This window comes from Mus musculus, chromosome 16, assembly GCF_000001635.26.
Source record: "Mus musculus strain C57BL/6J chromosome 16, GRCm38.p6 C57BL/6J".
NCBI lineage: Eukaryota > Metazoa > Chordata > Mammalia > Rodentia > Muridae > Mus > Mus musculus.
Window position 1 is genome coordinate 44197027 of NC_000082.6, and position 18286 is coordinate 44215312.

Sequence of the window (18286 nt, forward strand, 5' to 3'; positions counted from 1 at the left end):
CATGTATACTTACCTGTACATGTACATATGTGTCATATGTATGTATATGGATGTGTGTATGTGCATGTGTGGGAACATGTATACTTACCTGTACATATACATATGAAGATCAGAGGTTGGCTTTGTGTGTCTTCCTCCATCACCCTTGACTTTATATTTTTAAAGAAAGGTCTCTCATTTTCCTTGGAGCTTGTTATTTCAGCAGAACTTGAAATCATGCTGGGAGTACAGCATGTACTGTTCAACCCAGCTTTGTTCTTTAAATGTGGGTGCTGAGGATCTGAGCTTGGGGCCTTATGTTTGTACAGCAAGCCCTTTGTCCAGTGAGCCACTTCCCCAAGCCCTAGTTTTAAGGTTTTTTTGAGAAGCCTCCCTATTAATTTCCATTGTGGCTACAATAGTTTACACACCCTTGAATAGCATTTTTATTATAATAAGGAACAGCGAAAGGATGTCTACTTTCTTTACTTTTACTTAATATAGCCTTAGCTAGAGTGAGATGGCAAGATAGAAAGCTTTGAAAGCGGGCAATAGAATGGAAAGCAATAGAGAAAGCTCTGTGGCCTCCACAGTGGCTGCACTACACACTCACATGTATACACCACACATACACATAAACTGCACACATAGGAGTGCATGCATGTGCACACACAGAAACACACAAGAAAAAAATCTAACTATATATATAGTTCTTGAGAATATACACAAAGGATGATATCCGCTGTTTTAGAGACACTTGCCCATCCGTGTTTGTTGTTGCTCTCTTCAAAATAGCACAGATATAAAACCAGCCTGGAAGTCCATCAACAGATGAACAAATGTACACACTCACACAACATAGAATTTTATTCAGTTGTAAAGAAAAATTAAGTTAGGAAATGTGCAGGAAATGAATGGAACTAAAAAACATTTTAAGTAAGGTAACCTAGAATCAGAAACATAAATCCCACATGTTCTCTCTCACCTGTGGACTCATAGACATGAAATCCACAGACAGAAAGCACAATGAGGTAATTCTTATTATCTATGCTTGGGAAACATTATCCTAAAATAGAACTAAGGTTCTCAGACTTTCTGAGCAGAAAGAAAGAGAAGAAAGGAGAAAGGGGCATCTCCTAGGAAGACTTAGAATTCTAGACCCCCTGCTCTTCCTCACTTGTAGGTCTGGCACAGAGCTGTGAAGTGTGTCTTATGTCCCCTCCTCTGTTCACAGGTCTTTAGCCTACCTTCCTAAGGGAGCAAGAGGACCAGAGTTAGAATCCCCAAAACCCACACATACCAGGTGGGCATGGTGGCTCGGACTGTGGAGACAGGGTGCCTATGGAGACTGGCCATATTGACAGGAAACTCTGAGTCCCATTGAGAGTCATTGCCACTAAAAGGATAAAGCAGAGGGCATCACCCTTGGAGCTCCTCGTGTGTGCGCATTCTCACATATACTCACATGTGCCCACACACTTGTAACCATGCACCACACAATGTATATACACATGTGAAGAAGAAATAAAATTTAAGTAAGGGAAATGGGAAATGGAAGGAAAGATAATTTTCGAATTGACGGTGGGTCTTAATATTAGACATAACATGGAGGTCTTTAGAAATCCATGGGTAGTGAGGGCCCAAGGGACCATGAGCGTACAGAATTAAAAGAACCTGTATACATGCTGTCCCTTGCCTGTAAGACCGCCCCCCCCTTATGGTTTACCCACTGGAGAAGGGTGTTTTGAGAGTAACTGCATTCACTTGCTCTCCAGTGGTGGGGAATGACCAGGGATATTCTTCTTGCCACTAAAACTTGCCTGCATGCTATCAGTTGCCAGCTTCATCTCATGGATACTTGGTGGCTATAAACACTCATTGGTTTTTCTTTTTTGTAGTAAGAAGAAAACATAACCTATAGAGACCATCTTCTGGCAGAAGATGATAGATTTGAATCAGAAAGAGGAGGTGTTGGAAGCCAGGAATCTAAAGTGAAGAAACTCTGCAAGCCCCTGGGTGAGAAGGGAGATGGGTCATTTGTGTGCTTGCTTGCTGGCTTGTCCCCACATTACAGTTCCGTGCTCATCCACTGCAGGGCTTCTCTCGGCCTTAGGCAGCTTCACCAGCTAGAAGGAAAGGTGGAACAGGAACAGGCTGCAGAAGTGAGTTGTTTTTGAAAAACATTGTAAGACTTTTTTTTTTTTTTTAATTGTGGTGTGCACACCCCATGCATGACGTGTGTGGCATTTAGAAACAACTCGGCAGGAGTCGGTTCCTCTTTCTGTGTGAGTCTCGGCATGGAACTCGGATTGTCAGGCTTGGTAGCAGACACTTTCACCTGCTAAGCCATCTTGCTAGGCCTGGAAATGAGTTGTGACTCCATGTTCTCCAAGGCCGTATCAGTCAGTGTTTCCTGTCAGCTTCTTGTCTGCCTTCCCTCCTTCTGCCCTCCTCCTTTCTAGGGCTGGGGCTTATTGTGAAATAGAGCATTTCCTAGGCCCTTGTTGCTTCCAGGCACCGCGTGCATGCATGCGTGCGTGCATGTGTGCGTTGTGCCTTCCTGACATTCTTTCGCTCCCTTCTCAAAGCAGCCCAGTTATGTAGAACTAAAGTTCCAAGAGTCTGCCCACAAGTGAACAGCTAGGAAGGGGTACAGCCAGGTTTTAAACCCATGGTTTCTGAGTTTACTTCTATACTTACTACCTCCCTTCCTCCCCCTTCCCAGAAGAGGGGTCATGGGGAGTGTTGCATTTCTATCTTTCCCTTGTAGCCCAACAGGTACGCTACCTTGGTGGCCTCTTTTGGAAGGTTCAGTGTGTCTCGGGAACATTTTCCCTTTCAAACTATGGAAAGTCAGCGAGGAGAAGGGAATCCCCAGTAGGACTGCTGACCTTGTACAACTGTGCGCGTGTGTTAACTCTCCTGTCTCCAGGCTTTTCCCATTTACCTGTAGATTGCCCTATAGGACATCAGTTTCTAACCAGGTAGTGGTGTATGCCATAATCCCAACATTCAGGAAGCTGAGGCAGGGGGATTACAAGTTTGAGGCCATCCTGGACTACATAATGAGACTGTCTGAAAAGAGAGAGGGCCAAGAGGAAAAAGAAGGAAGGAAGAAAGAGGAAAATTCATGGTCTTCATATATTTTTCACACTCACACTTTAGGGAGTCTCCATGGATAACTGAGACTTGTGACACTTGGAAATTGAAGGAAGCCTAACTGTGCTTTGCATCTGCTACTTAGACTAGTGTTTGGCCTTTGCCGTTTCTGGAGAGGATCGGGCAGTGTGTTCTCTTCCTTCATGCTGGCCAAGTGCTTTACCAGCGGCAGCTTACTCTGAAGCTCATGCTAGTCTGGCACCTGCCAGGCCTCCCAGGCTGGCCCCAACTCATGATCCTCCTGGCTCTGCCCTCCTAGTGTTGGGATCTCCAACTTGCGTTCTATTTCCTTAGATCTCCTTTCATCTACAACATCCAGTAAAGTATGTTTCTGTGGGTTTTTTGTTTGTTTTGTTTTTTGGTATTGAAATAGAATTGCCATTTGATTTCTCTGAACTTTAGAAGAGCTAAACATCTTGGAGTATATCTGTCTTTTTATCCCTTTGTAGAGTCCTATCACTCTCACCATGCCAGAAATGACAGAGCATGAGACGCCTACGAAAAAGCAGCACAGGTGTGTATCCACAGCCCCAAATAATATCACGTAGGCAGGTAAGAAGCAGAATTAGTTCCAATGTGTGTGGCTTGTACAAATAGCTTTACTGAAAGATTCACATAGCAAGAATTTACCTGGCTTTATTCTCTCTGAAGCCTGAGAAGTAAGAGTGATCAACAGTAGTTAAAACATTATATCAAATCTATGTCACATGTTTGCTTTCTAAGGACATTTTCCCTGGCATCCTGTATTCCTTTTGTAGCTCTTGAAACATTTAGATTGTATTTAATTTGTAACATTATAATCCATTAGTGAAAATATAAATAGCATTACTTTCATTTTCTTATAGGCCCTCTTCTGAGTTTCCAGCATTTAAGCAATATCTGCCTAGAATTGTGTGGCCACTGCTTTTTTTTTTTTTCCTTTTTTTAAGATTTGTCTATTTCATGTATGTGAGTACACTGTCACTGTCCTCAGACACACCAGAAGAGGGCATCAGGTCCCTATTACAGAAGGTTGTGAGCCAGCCACCATGTGGTCCACTCAGGACCTCTGGAAGAAAAGGCAGTGCCTCCAACCACTGAATGGTCTCTCCAGCCCAAGCCACTGCCTTTAGTAAGGTTAAAAGTACTATATTCTCTTCTCTTACCAAATAGCTATTAGTGAAAGCTAATGCGTTGGGTAATTATGCAAAAAGGGAAAGTCAATGTCCTTAGTAGAAATGTTAAGTAAATGTAAGCGTTGGATAACCTGAGTCCACAGGTGGGAAGATGGCTCGGATGCAGTCTGCACCCTGCATGCTCTTCCCACCGCATCTGCCTTGACAGAATCAGGAATCGCAGAGCTACACCGCACAGCTGCTCCCCTCCACTGATTCTGCTGCAGCTTCCCCCAGCAGTCTACAATGAAATTGAAAGTTCAGATAGTGCTTGATTCTATTCTAAGTGTGGGATTTCTGGGTATCAGTAAGTCAATGTAATAAATACAGTTTTATAACATTTGTTTTTATGGCTGTGAAAACTGAAAAATGTTTTTCAGTTCTCTTCCTATTACCTGTCTTTGTCCTTTCTGTTTCAGGAAGAAGAACCGAGAGACACACAATGCAGGTACGTGCAGTGACTTGACCTCTGCTGCAATCAGTTATGCCATGGTTGATTACAAGTTTTTAAGGGTAAACATGGAATTATTTCTTACATTTTACAAAGGGCAACCTAATTGTTTTTATTGACAAAATATTCCCAGAGCCTCGTGGAGCTGGCTGCATAACATCTGATTCGTAGCCTATTTTGGATTTGTTATGAAATTAGAGTATTTTGGGGCTAGTATTGGAAGGGGTTTCCCCCAGGACACTGGGACAGTGAAGGTTATGTCTGCTCATGGTCCAGAGGAGCAGCCCCCTGAGGAGGGGGGCATGAGCAGTGGGCTGTTTGCATGTGGCAGTCTTCCTTCTCACAAAGTCTGTGTGGCCCTGGCTGACCTGAAACTCACAAAGGTCCACCTGCGGCTGCCTCCTGAGTGCTGGCGTTACAGGCTTGTGCTACCATGCCTAGTGAGTGTGGAAAAACGTTAAGTTCTATAGACTCCTGTCATAGAAACAAATGTATAAAGTAAAGATGGTCTTATCTCTAATGTTAGATTACAGGCCACAGCCAGCCAAGTGTACAGTGTTAATTGTGTATCCATTTTTACTTTGGCATATTACATATTACAGACATAGTTTTCTGTACTCAAAAAAAGGTAAAAGTTAGTTTCTTTTTTTTTTCTTAAGATTTATTTATTTATTTTATGTATATGAGTACACTGTAGCTGTCTTCACACACACCAGAAGAGGGCATCAGATCCCATTACAGATGGTTGTGAGCCACCATGTGGTTGCTGGGAATTGACCTCAGGACCTCTGGAAGAGCAGTCAGTGCTCTTAACCGCTGAGGCATCTCTGTGTTAAATGTTTATTATTTTTAATTATGCGTGTGTGTTGGTATATGCAGGTGCCCACAGAGATTTAGATCTCCTAGGAGCTGGCATTACAGGTGGTTGTAAGGCACCCAATGTGTGTGCTAGGAACTGAGTCAGGTTCTCTAGGAGAGAGAGCAAAACAGCCTTCCAGCCGCACAGCGTCTCTCCAGCCCAAGAGGCTGCTTTCACTTTCATCGTCTTATAGACGTTACTTAAATGAACTCCCTTGTATTCTTACTTGTTTTAAGAGTTTTAGCATGTCATTCTGGAACATTCTGGCAGTTAATTAACAAGTTGTCAGTTGTCCTGTACTCTAGATTTCATTTCTGTTGCCATGATAAAATATCCTGACCAAAAGCAGCCTAGGGGAGGAACAGATTTGTTTGACTTACAGTTCCAACTTGCTGTTCATCACTGAAGGAAGCTCGAGGCAGGGGTTCCAGCAGCTAGTCGCATCATATCCATAGCCATAAACACATTCTTGCTTGTTTTCAGCGACCTTTCTCTATTCTTATACCATTCAGGACCTCTACCTAGGGAATGGAGTTGCCCACAGTGGACTAGGCAGTTAAGACAGTTCCCCACAGATATGACCACCGGACAACCTAGATAATTCCTCATTAAAATTCTCTCTTCTTAGGTGATCTTATGTAGTGACAATTTGGGGATTTTGGTTTCTTTAAAAATACAGACATAAGAATGTACTTTCAATTTAATCCCAGGTGTAGGGATGTGGGGCTGCTTGGGACTGTCCACAACAGCTGACCATGATTTGCCTCGTGTACTAGGAGAAGCATGGTTTTGCCAGCTGCAGATAGTTTCTTCAATTGTGTAACATTTGGAAGTATGAGAACTTTTCAGAGGGTATATAAATGCTAAAGCCCCAAAGGCAGTGGTGGTTGTTGGTCATTTAGGGAGGTTGGTTACAGTTTGTTTGTAGTCATGCTCAAAGAAGAAACAAATGAAAGAAATTAGATTCAGGGACCTTCCTAATTCCTCTCTCCACTCTATCCTTTTTCTCTCGTGTATAGTGTTAGGGGATGAAACTGGGGGCAGGGGGAAGATGCAGGGGGAAGACAAAGGGGGGGGAGGGTAAAGAAGAACCTACAAAATAGCAAAGACCAGCTACAATCAGGCTATGTTAAGTTGACTGTTAAGCTGGTACTCCATGTGGTCAGAGTGAATATCCCAGAAACTAGGCAAAACCGAGCCTATGCATTTTCTTATCTAAGACATAACCAACAGCTGCTTCTATTCCATCAAGGCCTAGTCATCATACAGTAGGCATTTTAAGGTTCTGAAAATTTAAAGAACGGTCACATTTGCTAAAGCAGAGACAGCTTTTTGGTAACTTATTAGTGGTTTCTTTAAATTTAGTTGTTGGGCTGTTGTGTTGGCTCAGCAGGTAAAGTGGTAACCTGAGTTTGATAACTGGAGCAGTTGGAAAGAAAGAACTGATTTTAGCAAGTTATCATCTGACCTCCACGTGTGTGCGGTGCACACACACACACACACACACATACAGACACACACACACAAATAAATAAATACATGTAAACAATGAATTTAAAAAATAAATTTATTAATAAATCTTTACTACTTATTTGAATTATAATGGAAAGGTCACCTAATATTGCATTGTGTGTTTTTGGGGTTTTTTTGGTTTTTTGGTTTTTTGGTTTTTTTTTTTTTCGAGACAGGGTTTCTCTGTATAGCCCTGGCTGTCCTGGAACTCACTTGGTAGACCAGGTTGGCCTCGAACTCAGAAATCCGCCTGCCTCTGCCTCCCAAGTGCTGGGATTAAAGGTGTGCGCCACCACCGCCCGGCCTAATATTGCATTGTTAACAGTTCCTTCTTATCAGGTTTCAGTGTGTACTCTGTGTGCTGAGTGCCCTGGCAGAACGGAAGAGGTTGTTGACTCCCCTTGGACTGAAGTGACAGATGGTTGTGAGCTGCCATCTGGGTGCTGGGAAGCTCCCTGCTCCTCTGGAAGAACAGCCAGTGTTCTAAGCCACTAACTTGTCTTTCCAGTCTCCCCTTTTATCATGTTAGTGTGGTTATAATTTATGATTTTCTTTACAATGCTTATAAAAGTAATACATACATTTATTTTCATAACATTTTACTTAAAATACTGCATTTTAAAAACCTTATGTACAACCTTAGGTACAATCATTGGTAAATAATGACTATTGGCCTAGGATTCAATTTCTTTTCCCGTGTCCATACTAGGCAGGTGCTCTGCCACTGAGCTATAAACCTCTCAGCCTCCTCCACATGTGATTTCTTTACCGATAATTCCTTTGTCCAGGTAAATTGAACAGTTTGGCCAAGTAGTATAAGGATTGATAATGTGATTTTTTTTTTTTCCTCTTTCTAGTGGAGAGGCACAGAAAGAAGAAAATCAATGCTGGGATAAACAGAATAGGAGAACTGATCCCATGCTCCCCTGCTCTGAAACAGGTAGGTGCTCCCTCCTCCCCTGCTCTGAAACAGGTAGGTGCTCCCTCCTCCCCTGCTCTGAAACAGGTAGGCGCTCCCTCCTCCCCCTGCTTTAAAACGTCCAATGTTCTGTGTTTGCCCAACCCTCACCCCTGAAACACGTAGGCGTCCACTATATTTCCTTTTGCTGCTTGTTAACAAGCACTGCTCTCAATTATTCAATTATATTTGTTTTTTAGGATGGCTTTTTATTTCCTGCCATTTATCGGGGGGGGGGGGTGTTCAAGTTTGTAGCCTTGTTTTTCATTTGTTTCATTTTGTATATTCTTTGATTTTTCTCGTATTTCTAATAATCTAGTAGTACAGTTTTCTACATGTCAAATGTACCACGTGGCTGCCAGACTATCATGCCTTTCTTTCTAAAGAGTTGCTAAGGCAGACCCATGATTAGAGTGATAGGAGCTACTGCATTTCCTCTGTTGCTTTCCGATCATTAATGTTCTTTATGCTTTTAAAATTCCTACCTAAGCTGGGCAGTGATGGCACATACCTTTAATCCCAGCACTTGGGAGGCAAAGACAGGAGGATTTCTGAGTTCCAGGCCAGCCTGGTCTACAAAGTGAGTTCCAGGACAGCCAGGGCTATACAGAGAAACACTGTCTCGAAAAGCAAACAAACAAACAAACAAACAAACATTACCTAGACTCTTCTAGGATTTTTGACTTATTCCTCATGCTCTGTACACAGGCTTCATCTTCATTATTCTCCTGCCTCAGCATCCTCACTGTTGGAATTACAACACTACATCTGGCCTCTCCATTGCCTGTCAACTCTAGTTAGTACTTGTAAATCTTAGTTTAATGATGATACTTTTCCCTAATGAAGGTAATCTTGGATTTTCTTAAAAAGCAAGGATAAAACAGAATTGTTGAGCACAAAACAAATAATTCAAGTTATATGGAAATCATGAAAAACTAGAAGAAAATTGATATCCCACTTTCAGGTTACAGCCACTAATAAAGTGATACACACATGTGTAGACACGGCCTTACCAGCAAGTGTCAGCTCCAGTTTGGAAACCGACTTCCTCTGGCTTCCTCCGGCATCCTCTTTCACTGGTTGCACATACTGAACGCCTGGCTCAGATCAGCCGCTCATGCGATCACTTTTCTTTAATGGCTGTGTAGTCATTTAATGACTCCTTGACAGCGGCATGTAAGAACTTGTAGTAACTGTTAAACTAACTTTAATTAAATCACGTATAAAATAAATATGTGTACATAAGTAAATAATATCAAAACAGTAAGCATTAACGTTCTTCCTGCTTTCTAGCCTTAATACAGCTTTCAATGACAACCACTCTCAACTGTTTTCTTTTGATACTTAGTCTTTCATTTATTAGTTTTCTGTATCCTTTTTAAACTTATAAAATTGTGTGTGTGTTTGCATGTATGTGTGTGTGTGTGTGTGTGTGTGTGTGTGCATATGTGTGTGTGGCCTACACTGATGTGAAGGCCAGAGGAGGACATGGGATGTCTTCCTTTACCACTCTCCATATTTTAAAAATATAGTACTTTTATTAATTCTTTGTGAACACAGTACACAGTATTTTGATCATATTCATCCCTGACTCCTTCCCAACCCCTCCCCCAACATCATGCCTTCTTTGTTTTTTCTAATAACCCTTTGTGCTGCCCCTGCATTCATGGGTTCGGGATCCCCCATTTTTCAGTTCACTCCCCACCTTAATCACGCTCCAAAGGACCTCCCAGCTCCCTGTTCCTGCTCCACAACACTGGACTATCTGCAGCGGTAGCCTTGCCTGGCTTCTTATGTGGGTTATGGGATTAAAAACTCAGTCCTTTGTTTTTAGTCTTAACCAGTCAGTCTCTTCTTTTTATAAAGTTTTTCTTATTCTCCACCTAATGGCATATGCTTATTTTATTGATTCTTACCCCTAACTGTTGTATGGGCTTTCCCCGGAAATTTTCTTCAGTTTTTGTGGGCCCCCACCCCCCATTCACTCTTTCCCCTTTCATTTAGGTATTTTGTCTAAATGATAATGTTGAGCCTTTTTATTTAAATGCTTAGTGACATAGGAGATTTCGTTTGTTTGCTGCTTGCTTCATACTTGAGAATGAGGCACCCAGAAGCCAGTCAAAGTTTCCCTGCCCTTTTAACTGTATTCCTGAAGAACCCTATGGTAGTGTGTTTCAGTGCAACTGCCCCTCCCCCAGCTTAGGAAATCACTGACCCTGGTGGCTGCCACCAGGACTGGAGCTCTATTTCCTGTCCACAATTCACATGCTTCCCCTGGGGTCACCTTGCAAAAAAATGACCTGAGAGATTTGTAGGCCAGGTGTGGGCATTGTGGGGAATGTGGATATGTGTGGAGGTGTCTTAAAGATGTCACTGGACCGCTTCCCCTGGGGAGTGGCAAAGGACCCTCCATCTATGTCTTGGGGACACTCAAGGCAGACTAGGGCTGAGGCAGCAGTTCCAGCTACCTGTTGGGTACAGGGCCAGAACTGGCTTGTTGGTGCTGTTCTCCCAATTTTCCAAGCCTCCGTTCCCTACTTTGCCAAGTGGAAACAAATATGCATCGTCCTCTGGCTCTTGGAGCTTAGTGCCTTGGGCAACCTCATCTTCTTCCTGGGATGTACTGCCTCACTTCCCACCCCTTCTTGCTCTAAGAGGCCCTCTGAGCCTGGCCTTGGTACTCACCCTGTCTTGAGGCAGTGCTATAAGAGAAAAGTTTACTCTTATGGATGAGACGGGTGGACAGGGCTATTCAGGTGGGATGCTGATCCAGCGACCAGCACCCAAGCCTGTGCCGCTCATAATGCTTTCCTTATGGAGTTCGTCTGGCTTTCCAGATACAACCCTGAACCACTCCCCAGATCACACGAGGGGGAGGGGTGATGCTTCCTTGGTGTCTGGTTGCCCTGTCCCTGACTCAAGGATAGAAAAAGGGCCTCAAGCTAGGCCACACAAAGCAGTTACACCAAGGGCATCTCTTCCCATCCTCTAGTCCTAGAGGCTTGTCTGACCTGAAGGACACACAGACACAACACCAGGTTTCACCCACTCAAAAGGACTAAAATTCAACCATCCTGGCTTTCAGCCTGGGTGTGGTAGAGACCTGTTCTTAACTTTGAGACTGGCTTTAAGATGTCTGCATAGCCCTAACCTCATACTCCTCCAGAAGAGGGGTCGAAATACTTATTTTAGGGAGAAAGGTTGGAAGAAAAGAGAGAATTTACTAATGAAAGAACTAACAGCTTTTTATAAAACTAATCAAATATGCTTGAGTTTGGCCCTAACTGTTTGTTTGGTTTTCCCCAGGAAAGCCTCTGTCAGTCTCTTCTGTAGGAGTAGAAATGGTGAAGGAGGGTGTGAGCTTGCTTGCTGGAGTTCTGGCTGCTTCAGGGACAGGGCTGGAGGTCCTGGAACTACATGTAGCACATAGCATTTGCTTTGCCTTGCTAGACTCAGGAGCCTTCTCTTGACTAGTTGGAACAACTGTCCCAAAGGTTGAAATTTTCAAGTTCAAATTTCAGAGAAAATAAATTTGCTTTGTATGGTTAAAGCAGGAAAGAAGTTATCCCATTGGCTGAGGATATGGGTATGGGAGGGACCTGGTATCACTGCTCCTGGAGGCTTCTCATCCAGCCCCTTATTGGCACCCTCCTCCAGAAGGACCATAGCGGTTGCTTCTCCATGATGAAACTTGCGGGATGCCAAGACTGGATCAGCTTGCTCTTCCACATTTCCTTCCTTGACACTTCAGTCTCCTTTCATCCCTACCGAGTGGATTACATTTCTATAAATGCGTAAGACTTTTTGTTTGCTTAAGTTTTTGTTTTGTTTCATGTTTTTAAAAATAGACTGCCCCTGATTTCAGGAGCCTGGGTCAGGAGCTACAAGGGCCTGGCCACTCAGTACATGTTGGAAGCTGCCTAGTAAAATCTTACCTTCTACCTACTCCTAGCTTTCATTCCTGGTTCTTGTAAGTTCTTGAGGAAAGGAAATCGTAACTATTTCACTTTTTAGCATCTAGTATGTGCAGAGGAAGTCAGGATTTGGTCCCTGAGCAGAGCAGCTAGCAGGTTGTTGTGTTCCCTGCCTGCTGTCCGAGTAGGGCAGGTAGCTGAGCATGATCAGGTCCTACTGTAATTCTGATTCTTGTCTTAAGGAAGGACAGTATTAGTTTTCTCTTTCTGATTTTGCAGTACTGGGATTTGAAACTAGGGCTATACATACTACATGGAAACTCTACCACTGAGCTACACCTCCAGCCCCTGGTTTATTTTTCAAGTAAAAGAAATCTTTTCTAGTTTCCTAGGTATGCATATTGGGTCTCTGTAGTGACTCAGTCAAAGGAACCCAGAACTGAAGTTTATAGAATCAAACCACTTCGTCACAGCAGTGACTACATGAGAGAGCAATAAAGGCCTGGCGATATTAATACTATGCACTTTGGAGTGGACATTAGTCAATCGCAACCACATGCTTAGTAGTCAAAAGAAAGAAAATTGAAGTGACCAGTGGGTAGCTAAAATGCTTCTTAGTAATAAACTGGCAAGTAAAAGAAATAGTCATTAGAGAGTCGAGGCCAGATGAAATCCTTGAGTGTCCTCTGCTGTGCCCACCTTATTCCTTTGAGACAGGATCTCTCGATGATCCTGGAGCTCACAGGTTTTTTCATTTTATTTGATGGGTTTTGTTTTTGGTTTTGGCTAGACTGGCAAGCAGCAAGCCCCAGCAATCCTGTCCTCTTTGCTCTTCACCCTCAGCACTGGGGTTGCAGGGCCACATGTGCAGATTCTAGGGATCCAAGGTCAGGGCCGCATGCTTGTCAGCACTCTTACCCACCAAGCTGACTCCCCCGCAGCTCTGTCTGGATTTTTAAGGAATATAATGGCATAGATTATTTCTGGAAGGATACGCATGCAACTTCACAATGATTGCTGTAGGACAAGGTCTGGAGAGCGAGAACATAGAGAAATGTTACTTTTCAGTGTTTATCCCTTCATATTAATTATATTTTGCCACATACACATAATGTTTTTATTCTCTGTGTGTGTGTCTTTATGTGCTATGTTCATGTGTGCTATGTACACACGTGTGGAGACAGGATCAATGTTGACTGTCTTCCTTGGTTGCATTCCACCCTATTTTTCTGAGTCTTGCTCTTACACTGAACCTGGAATTCAATGATTCAGCTAAACTGTCTGACTGGTGAGCTCCAGAGATCTGCCTATCTCGGTCTCACAATGGTAAAATTATAGACATGTTCTGCCACGCCCCATGCTGGTGGTCTAAACTCAGGCTCACACTTGCATGCGAGTGCTTTCCCGACTGACCCATCTTCCAGCCCCCACATTGTGTTTTCAGTCTTAAAGTTCATTAAGACCGTGGCACTGGAGAGATGGCCTGCTGCTCTTGGAGAGCACCCAAGTTCTGATCCCAGCACCCAGCAGGCTCACAGCCACCTCTGACTCCATCTTCTCAGGATCCAGTATCCTCTTCTGAGCTCTGTAGGCACCTGCACATGGAACTGTCCCCCACACAAAAGCACGTGTCTACACACAGTTAGAAATAAGCCTTCAAGTGCTCTGATAGAAAATGTAACCTTTAAAAAGAGTTTAGAAATGGGATCTAGTGAGAGCACGGCACCAAAACTCAGTCAAGTGATAGTCCTTTCTCAGCCCAGTTTTTAAGGTACTTTGCAGTTGTGGTTATCAGTGCAGTAATACTGAGAAGCCCCTCCCTCTGTGGCCTCGTTTCCAGTTAGTCTTTTCAGTATGCCTCATCCTTCAGCCCTGTCCTCCCACACACCAGGGGCATCCCTGCCTGGATGCCTTTGCTTTCTGAGCTGTGATCTGCATCTCTTCCTCCAGACAGCCTCAGGGGATGCTTCGCCCTCTTCAGGTTTTACTTGGGTGTCACTTTACCAAGAGCTCCCAAAGCTCCCTCTTCAAAAGCAATAAGAGTCTCAGGACAGGCTCCAGTAAGAAAGTGTCATAGAGCCAGTGACTTAAGAAAAACAAAAGCTTAACCTGGCAGTTGTGGAGGCTGAGAAGTCCAAAACAAAGATTCCAGCCTGTGGGCTGTACACATGACTCCACAGTTTAAGTAGGAGCTCCTCTTGCAGAGGACCTAAGCTGGCTCTCAGTGCCTCTGTCAGGCATCTCTCTACTCCAGACCACTGGGATTCAACACCTCCAGCCTCCTCGGGCACTCATGTGCTTAAACCCACACAAAAACACAAAGATCATTAAAAATAATAAAATCTTAAAAACTAAAAATTTTCTAGTCCTAATTATGTACAGAGAGAAAGATCACCACACTTCTCTTTTTGAAATAATAAATTATTGTTTATGTATATGTGTGAGTTTGTGTACCCTGGGTAAATGCAAGACATTGCAGAGCCCAGAGAGGTTGTTGGAGCCAATGCACTGGAGCTACATGTGATTGTGAGCTCCATATGAGTACTAGGAGCCAAATCTAGGTCCTCTGCAAAAGCAGTAAGTGACCTTAACTGCGAAGCCACCTTTCCAGCCTGTCTCTTCTTATAAGGGTGCTAACTGCATCGCAGTGTTAGCTGGTGAACCATCTCTCCATCTCTCCTTCTTCTTGTAAGGGTGCTTGATCCGACTCAGGAGGGCAGAGCTCTCTCAGACTTCAGCTCCACATGCCAGCACATCACAGAGCAGAAGCTGTACGTGTAAATTGGGCAGAATGTCACAGACGTTCAGTTCACACTGCCAGTACAGGCTCCTTCCGTATCGTCCTTGGTTTGCCTTTGGACTGCTTCTTGTGTGTCATGCAAAAATCTTTTCACCCAATTTTGTGTGTGTGATTTTGGGTTTTGTTTTCTGATGGTGTGTGTGTGTGTGTGTGTGTGTGTGTGTGTGTGTGTGCGCGCGCGCGCGCGCGTGCATGTCATTCTTCAAGGCATCTTGGCTTTATTTGTATTGTGTGTGCAAGCACGCCTGTGTGTGTGTACTTGCCTGTGCATGTACACGTGAAGGCCAGAGTACACTTCTGGTGCTGTTCCTTCTGCTATGCCTTTACTTTGTTTACTTTTTAGCTTGGTTGGCCTAGAACTCAATGTAGACAGGCTGGCGTTGAACTCAGAAAGCTTCTTGCTTCTGCCTCCTAAGTGCTGGAATTAAAGATGTGGGAACCACACTCATGCCTTCCACTTTACTTCCTGAGATAGGATCTTTCACTAGCTTGAGGCTCACCTATTGGATTAGGCTAGCTGTCTCCACCTTCCCAGAGCTGGAATTATAAGTGCATGATACTATACATTGCTTTTAAAATTTATCTTCAGCAAATTGAAGTCAGTTCTTCATGCTTTTGCCTATATTCCTAGATCCTAGAACTGAGTCTGACACATAGCAAACGGTTAGTTGCTTAATAGATATATGAACAGTAGATTTTGAACTTAGTATCTAATTTGTATTTTTAAAAGTTGCGTATCACATGTAATAAAGCTATCACATTTTACAAGTCTTCTTACAGGTGTTACCTTTTATTGAAATGCTGAAATTGTTACTTTTCTGTTGCAGAGCAAGAACATGATCCTGGACCAAGCCTTTAAGTACATAACGGAGCTGAAGCGGCAGAACGATGAACTCCTGCTCAACGGAGGGAGCAGCGAACAAGGTGGAGACTTGGCCGAGTCTTGCTGTCTCCTGTTTGTGTTGCAGTGACATGCATTGAGGACATGGAAAGCTCCCCCAACCCTCAACTCAGAATAGGCTTGCCTTCAAGCACCGCAGGAGAAAGCATTGCAAATGAGATCATTGTAGCTGAACGCCTCTCCTTCCTCTGTGGTTAATTTTAATCTTGTACAAACACGTAACTTCAGTGTTGATTACTTCTGGGTATTTCATGTTGGTCTAAGTCATGGACCTAATGGTGTTAAATCTCCGCTGCTCCACTTGGATCTTGCAGTTAGGAGGCTCTCAGAAGATGACTCACAGAGGAGCTGTGTTCATGGTGACTTATAAACAACATTAGAGGATAGATCTGGGCCAGGTTTTAACAATGCATTGACTCAGAAGATCAAGTATTCACATCATAATTGGTTGCATTACTATAAAGTGTATATTGAGCTGCCAGGTCATTTAAAATACTTGATTTTTAGGTGTATCTTTCTGTGCTGTGGGTTGTGAGTTTTCCACCAGCGTTGGTGAGAAGCTGAAAGGAAATGCTTCCAGCCAGTGTAAAGCTCAGGGTGGGAGGCCGGTTGGGTGGCCTTTATTATGGCTCTGAAAAGAACAGAGGGTTTCATGTGACAAACCTTAAAAGGAAGAGTAGACCACCTTAAAAGGAACAATATTTTACTAATTTGGACAGTGCTGTGCTACACTGCTTGCACTGGGCAAGAATAGTATTGGAAACCCTTCCAGGAGGGCGGCATTCAGAACTCTTCCCTACACTCAGTTAAAAAGCTGCTTTCCTATGGCAGCTCTCTTTTAATGATGCAGACTACCCTTGTGGGTGCTTCCATCAGACAGCTAGATATAATGGTATTTGCAACATTGTGAAGTACTCCACAAGATACTTTGAGGCTAGAATCATCTTTAGACTTCCAATGAAAGTTCCTTTGCTTGAGAACTCAAGGTTAGGCCAAGCAAGTTACCTTAGTGAAAAGGGAAGCTAATGACAAACTACCCGGCACATGCAGCTCAGAAAAGGCCTAGCAGCCAGGTCAGGGTGGGGCAGAGCATGGAACAGCTTCAGTGGCTCTCATGTCATCTCTGTTGGGATCACAGGCTCTGGGGTTCTTTCTGTGCATATTTTCTATCCACTCCCTGATCCCTGTATTGTTTGCTGTTGTTCTTTTGGTAGAAGATAGTTTGTTTCATTTAATATATAGTAGAGGACAGTACCTTCTCAAGGATCGACAGTAGCCAAAGGAACCATTCCTGTAGAACACAGTCAAAGGCTGAAGGCAGACAGTGGTCAAGGAGACCACTGTCCCAATCTGTATTGGAAGCATGCTTTATACTAAAGTCGATAGAAAAGACAACTTTCCCTTCAGAACATAACCCCTGTCCAGAACATATTAATATGGCCATTTTGATAGACTCCTAATGAGGGGGACAGTGTTATTCTCTTATTCTTCATCAAAAAACTTCTAGCCAGATAGTAATCTTACAAGGTTATACAGACACACACAGAGACACTATTATAATAGTGATCTTACAGTTAGTTCAGAATGTGACATCCTCATCTAGGGCTACAGATATGCTATCCATCCCTTTGACCAAATATCAGAGCCCTGCAGTTGTGGTCTTTGTTTAAAACCTGCTGGTTATGAGGGGGGCTCATCCAAATGACCTCCAAGCCTGCTAATCTCTACCTACCTACTTCACATTACCTCCTTAAGAGAGGAAACCCGAAAGCCATTTTAGGTGTTTGGCACCTGGATAGTCTGACTGCTTGGGGCTGTATTGGGTATAGAACGACTTAAAGTTTATGTTCCTGCTGACTTTGAGCTATATGGAGTTTGATTGCTGCAGGACCATCTGAGGATGAATTGACTGTAAACAAGAGGAGAAAAAAAATAAGACAGTGGGCACACAAAGTCCGAGACAAATATAATCACCACTAAAATTATAACTATGAAAATTCAGAGGTCCAGCTCCAAAGCCATTTGCCAAAAGGGATGCTAGTGTCTGGCATGGTTTGAACCTGGTCTTGTCAGTCAGATGGAACATCAGCAGAATTAAGAATTATACCAATCAACCTTGATAATAACACAAGTGTTCCCCCTGTGAGGATATCTATAACATGTCCTGGCCACCCTTGGACTATTAGTATATCAGACTGCTTTGAAAAATGTCCCACAACTTGGTGGATTTGAGCTGAGGCCTAGTTAAGAACTAACTCACAGGGTTACACCTCAGCATTCTGTGTCATTCTGTGTCATTCAGAGCCTGTCAGTGGTGGTAAGCCTGTACTTGGAACCCTGAACAAAGAGGCTTTTAGCTTATCACAAGCATGTCACAGGAATTAGCCTGCCTTCCCTGGTTTTTACCTGTTAGCTGTGTTACTGGAAAGGTTTTGATTCGGAACATTGAGACTTGTACGCCATAGGAGATTTTCAGTGGTTGGCCTTTACAAGTGTAGAGTTTAGAAGGAATTGGGGGGGGGGGGGGCTTGAGGTGCCACTCTAAGAAGAAAACCTTACAGCAGCAGAGAGCTCCTGGTTCTGCTGAGGCATCTGAAGG

At 43.4% G+C, this 18286-nt stretch overlaps 1 protein-coding gene across 5 annotated transcripts in view; it reads left to right on the plus strand.

The window, feature by feature from the left end:
• The window catches only part of Usf3 (upstream transcription factor family member 3), a 54230-nt gene that overhangs the window by 23791 nt on the left and 12153 nt on the right, over positions 1-18286 (plus strand). For 2 of the 5 annotated variants that reach the window (XM_006521898.1, XM_006521900.4), the window contains exons 2-6: positions 1878-1995; positions 3588-3652; positions 4712-4740; positions 7972-8054; positions 15614-15710. In XM_006521898.1, the coding sequence (XP_006521961.1) occupies positions 3606-3652; positions 4712-4740; positions 7972-8054; positions 15614-15710 (256 nt within the window). In that variant the 5' untranslated portion in view covers positions 1878-1995; positions 3588-3605. Of the gene's footprint in view, positions 1-1213; positions 1283-1877; positions 1996-2092; positions 2142-3587; positions 3653-4711; positions 4741-7971; positions 8055-15613; positions 15711-18286 lie in introns of all 5 variants that reach the window. The other 3 variants (XM_006521899.1, NM_001029889.2, XM_006521901.1) reach the window with 3 other exon arrangements.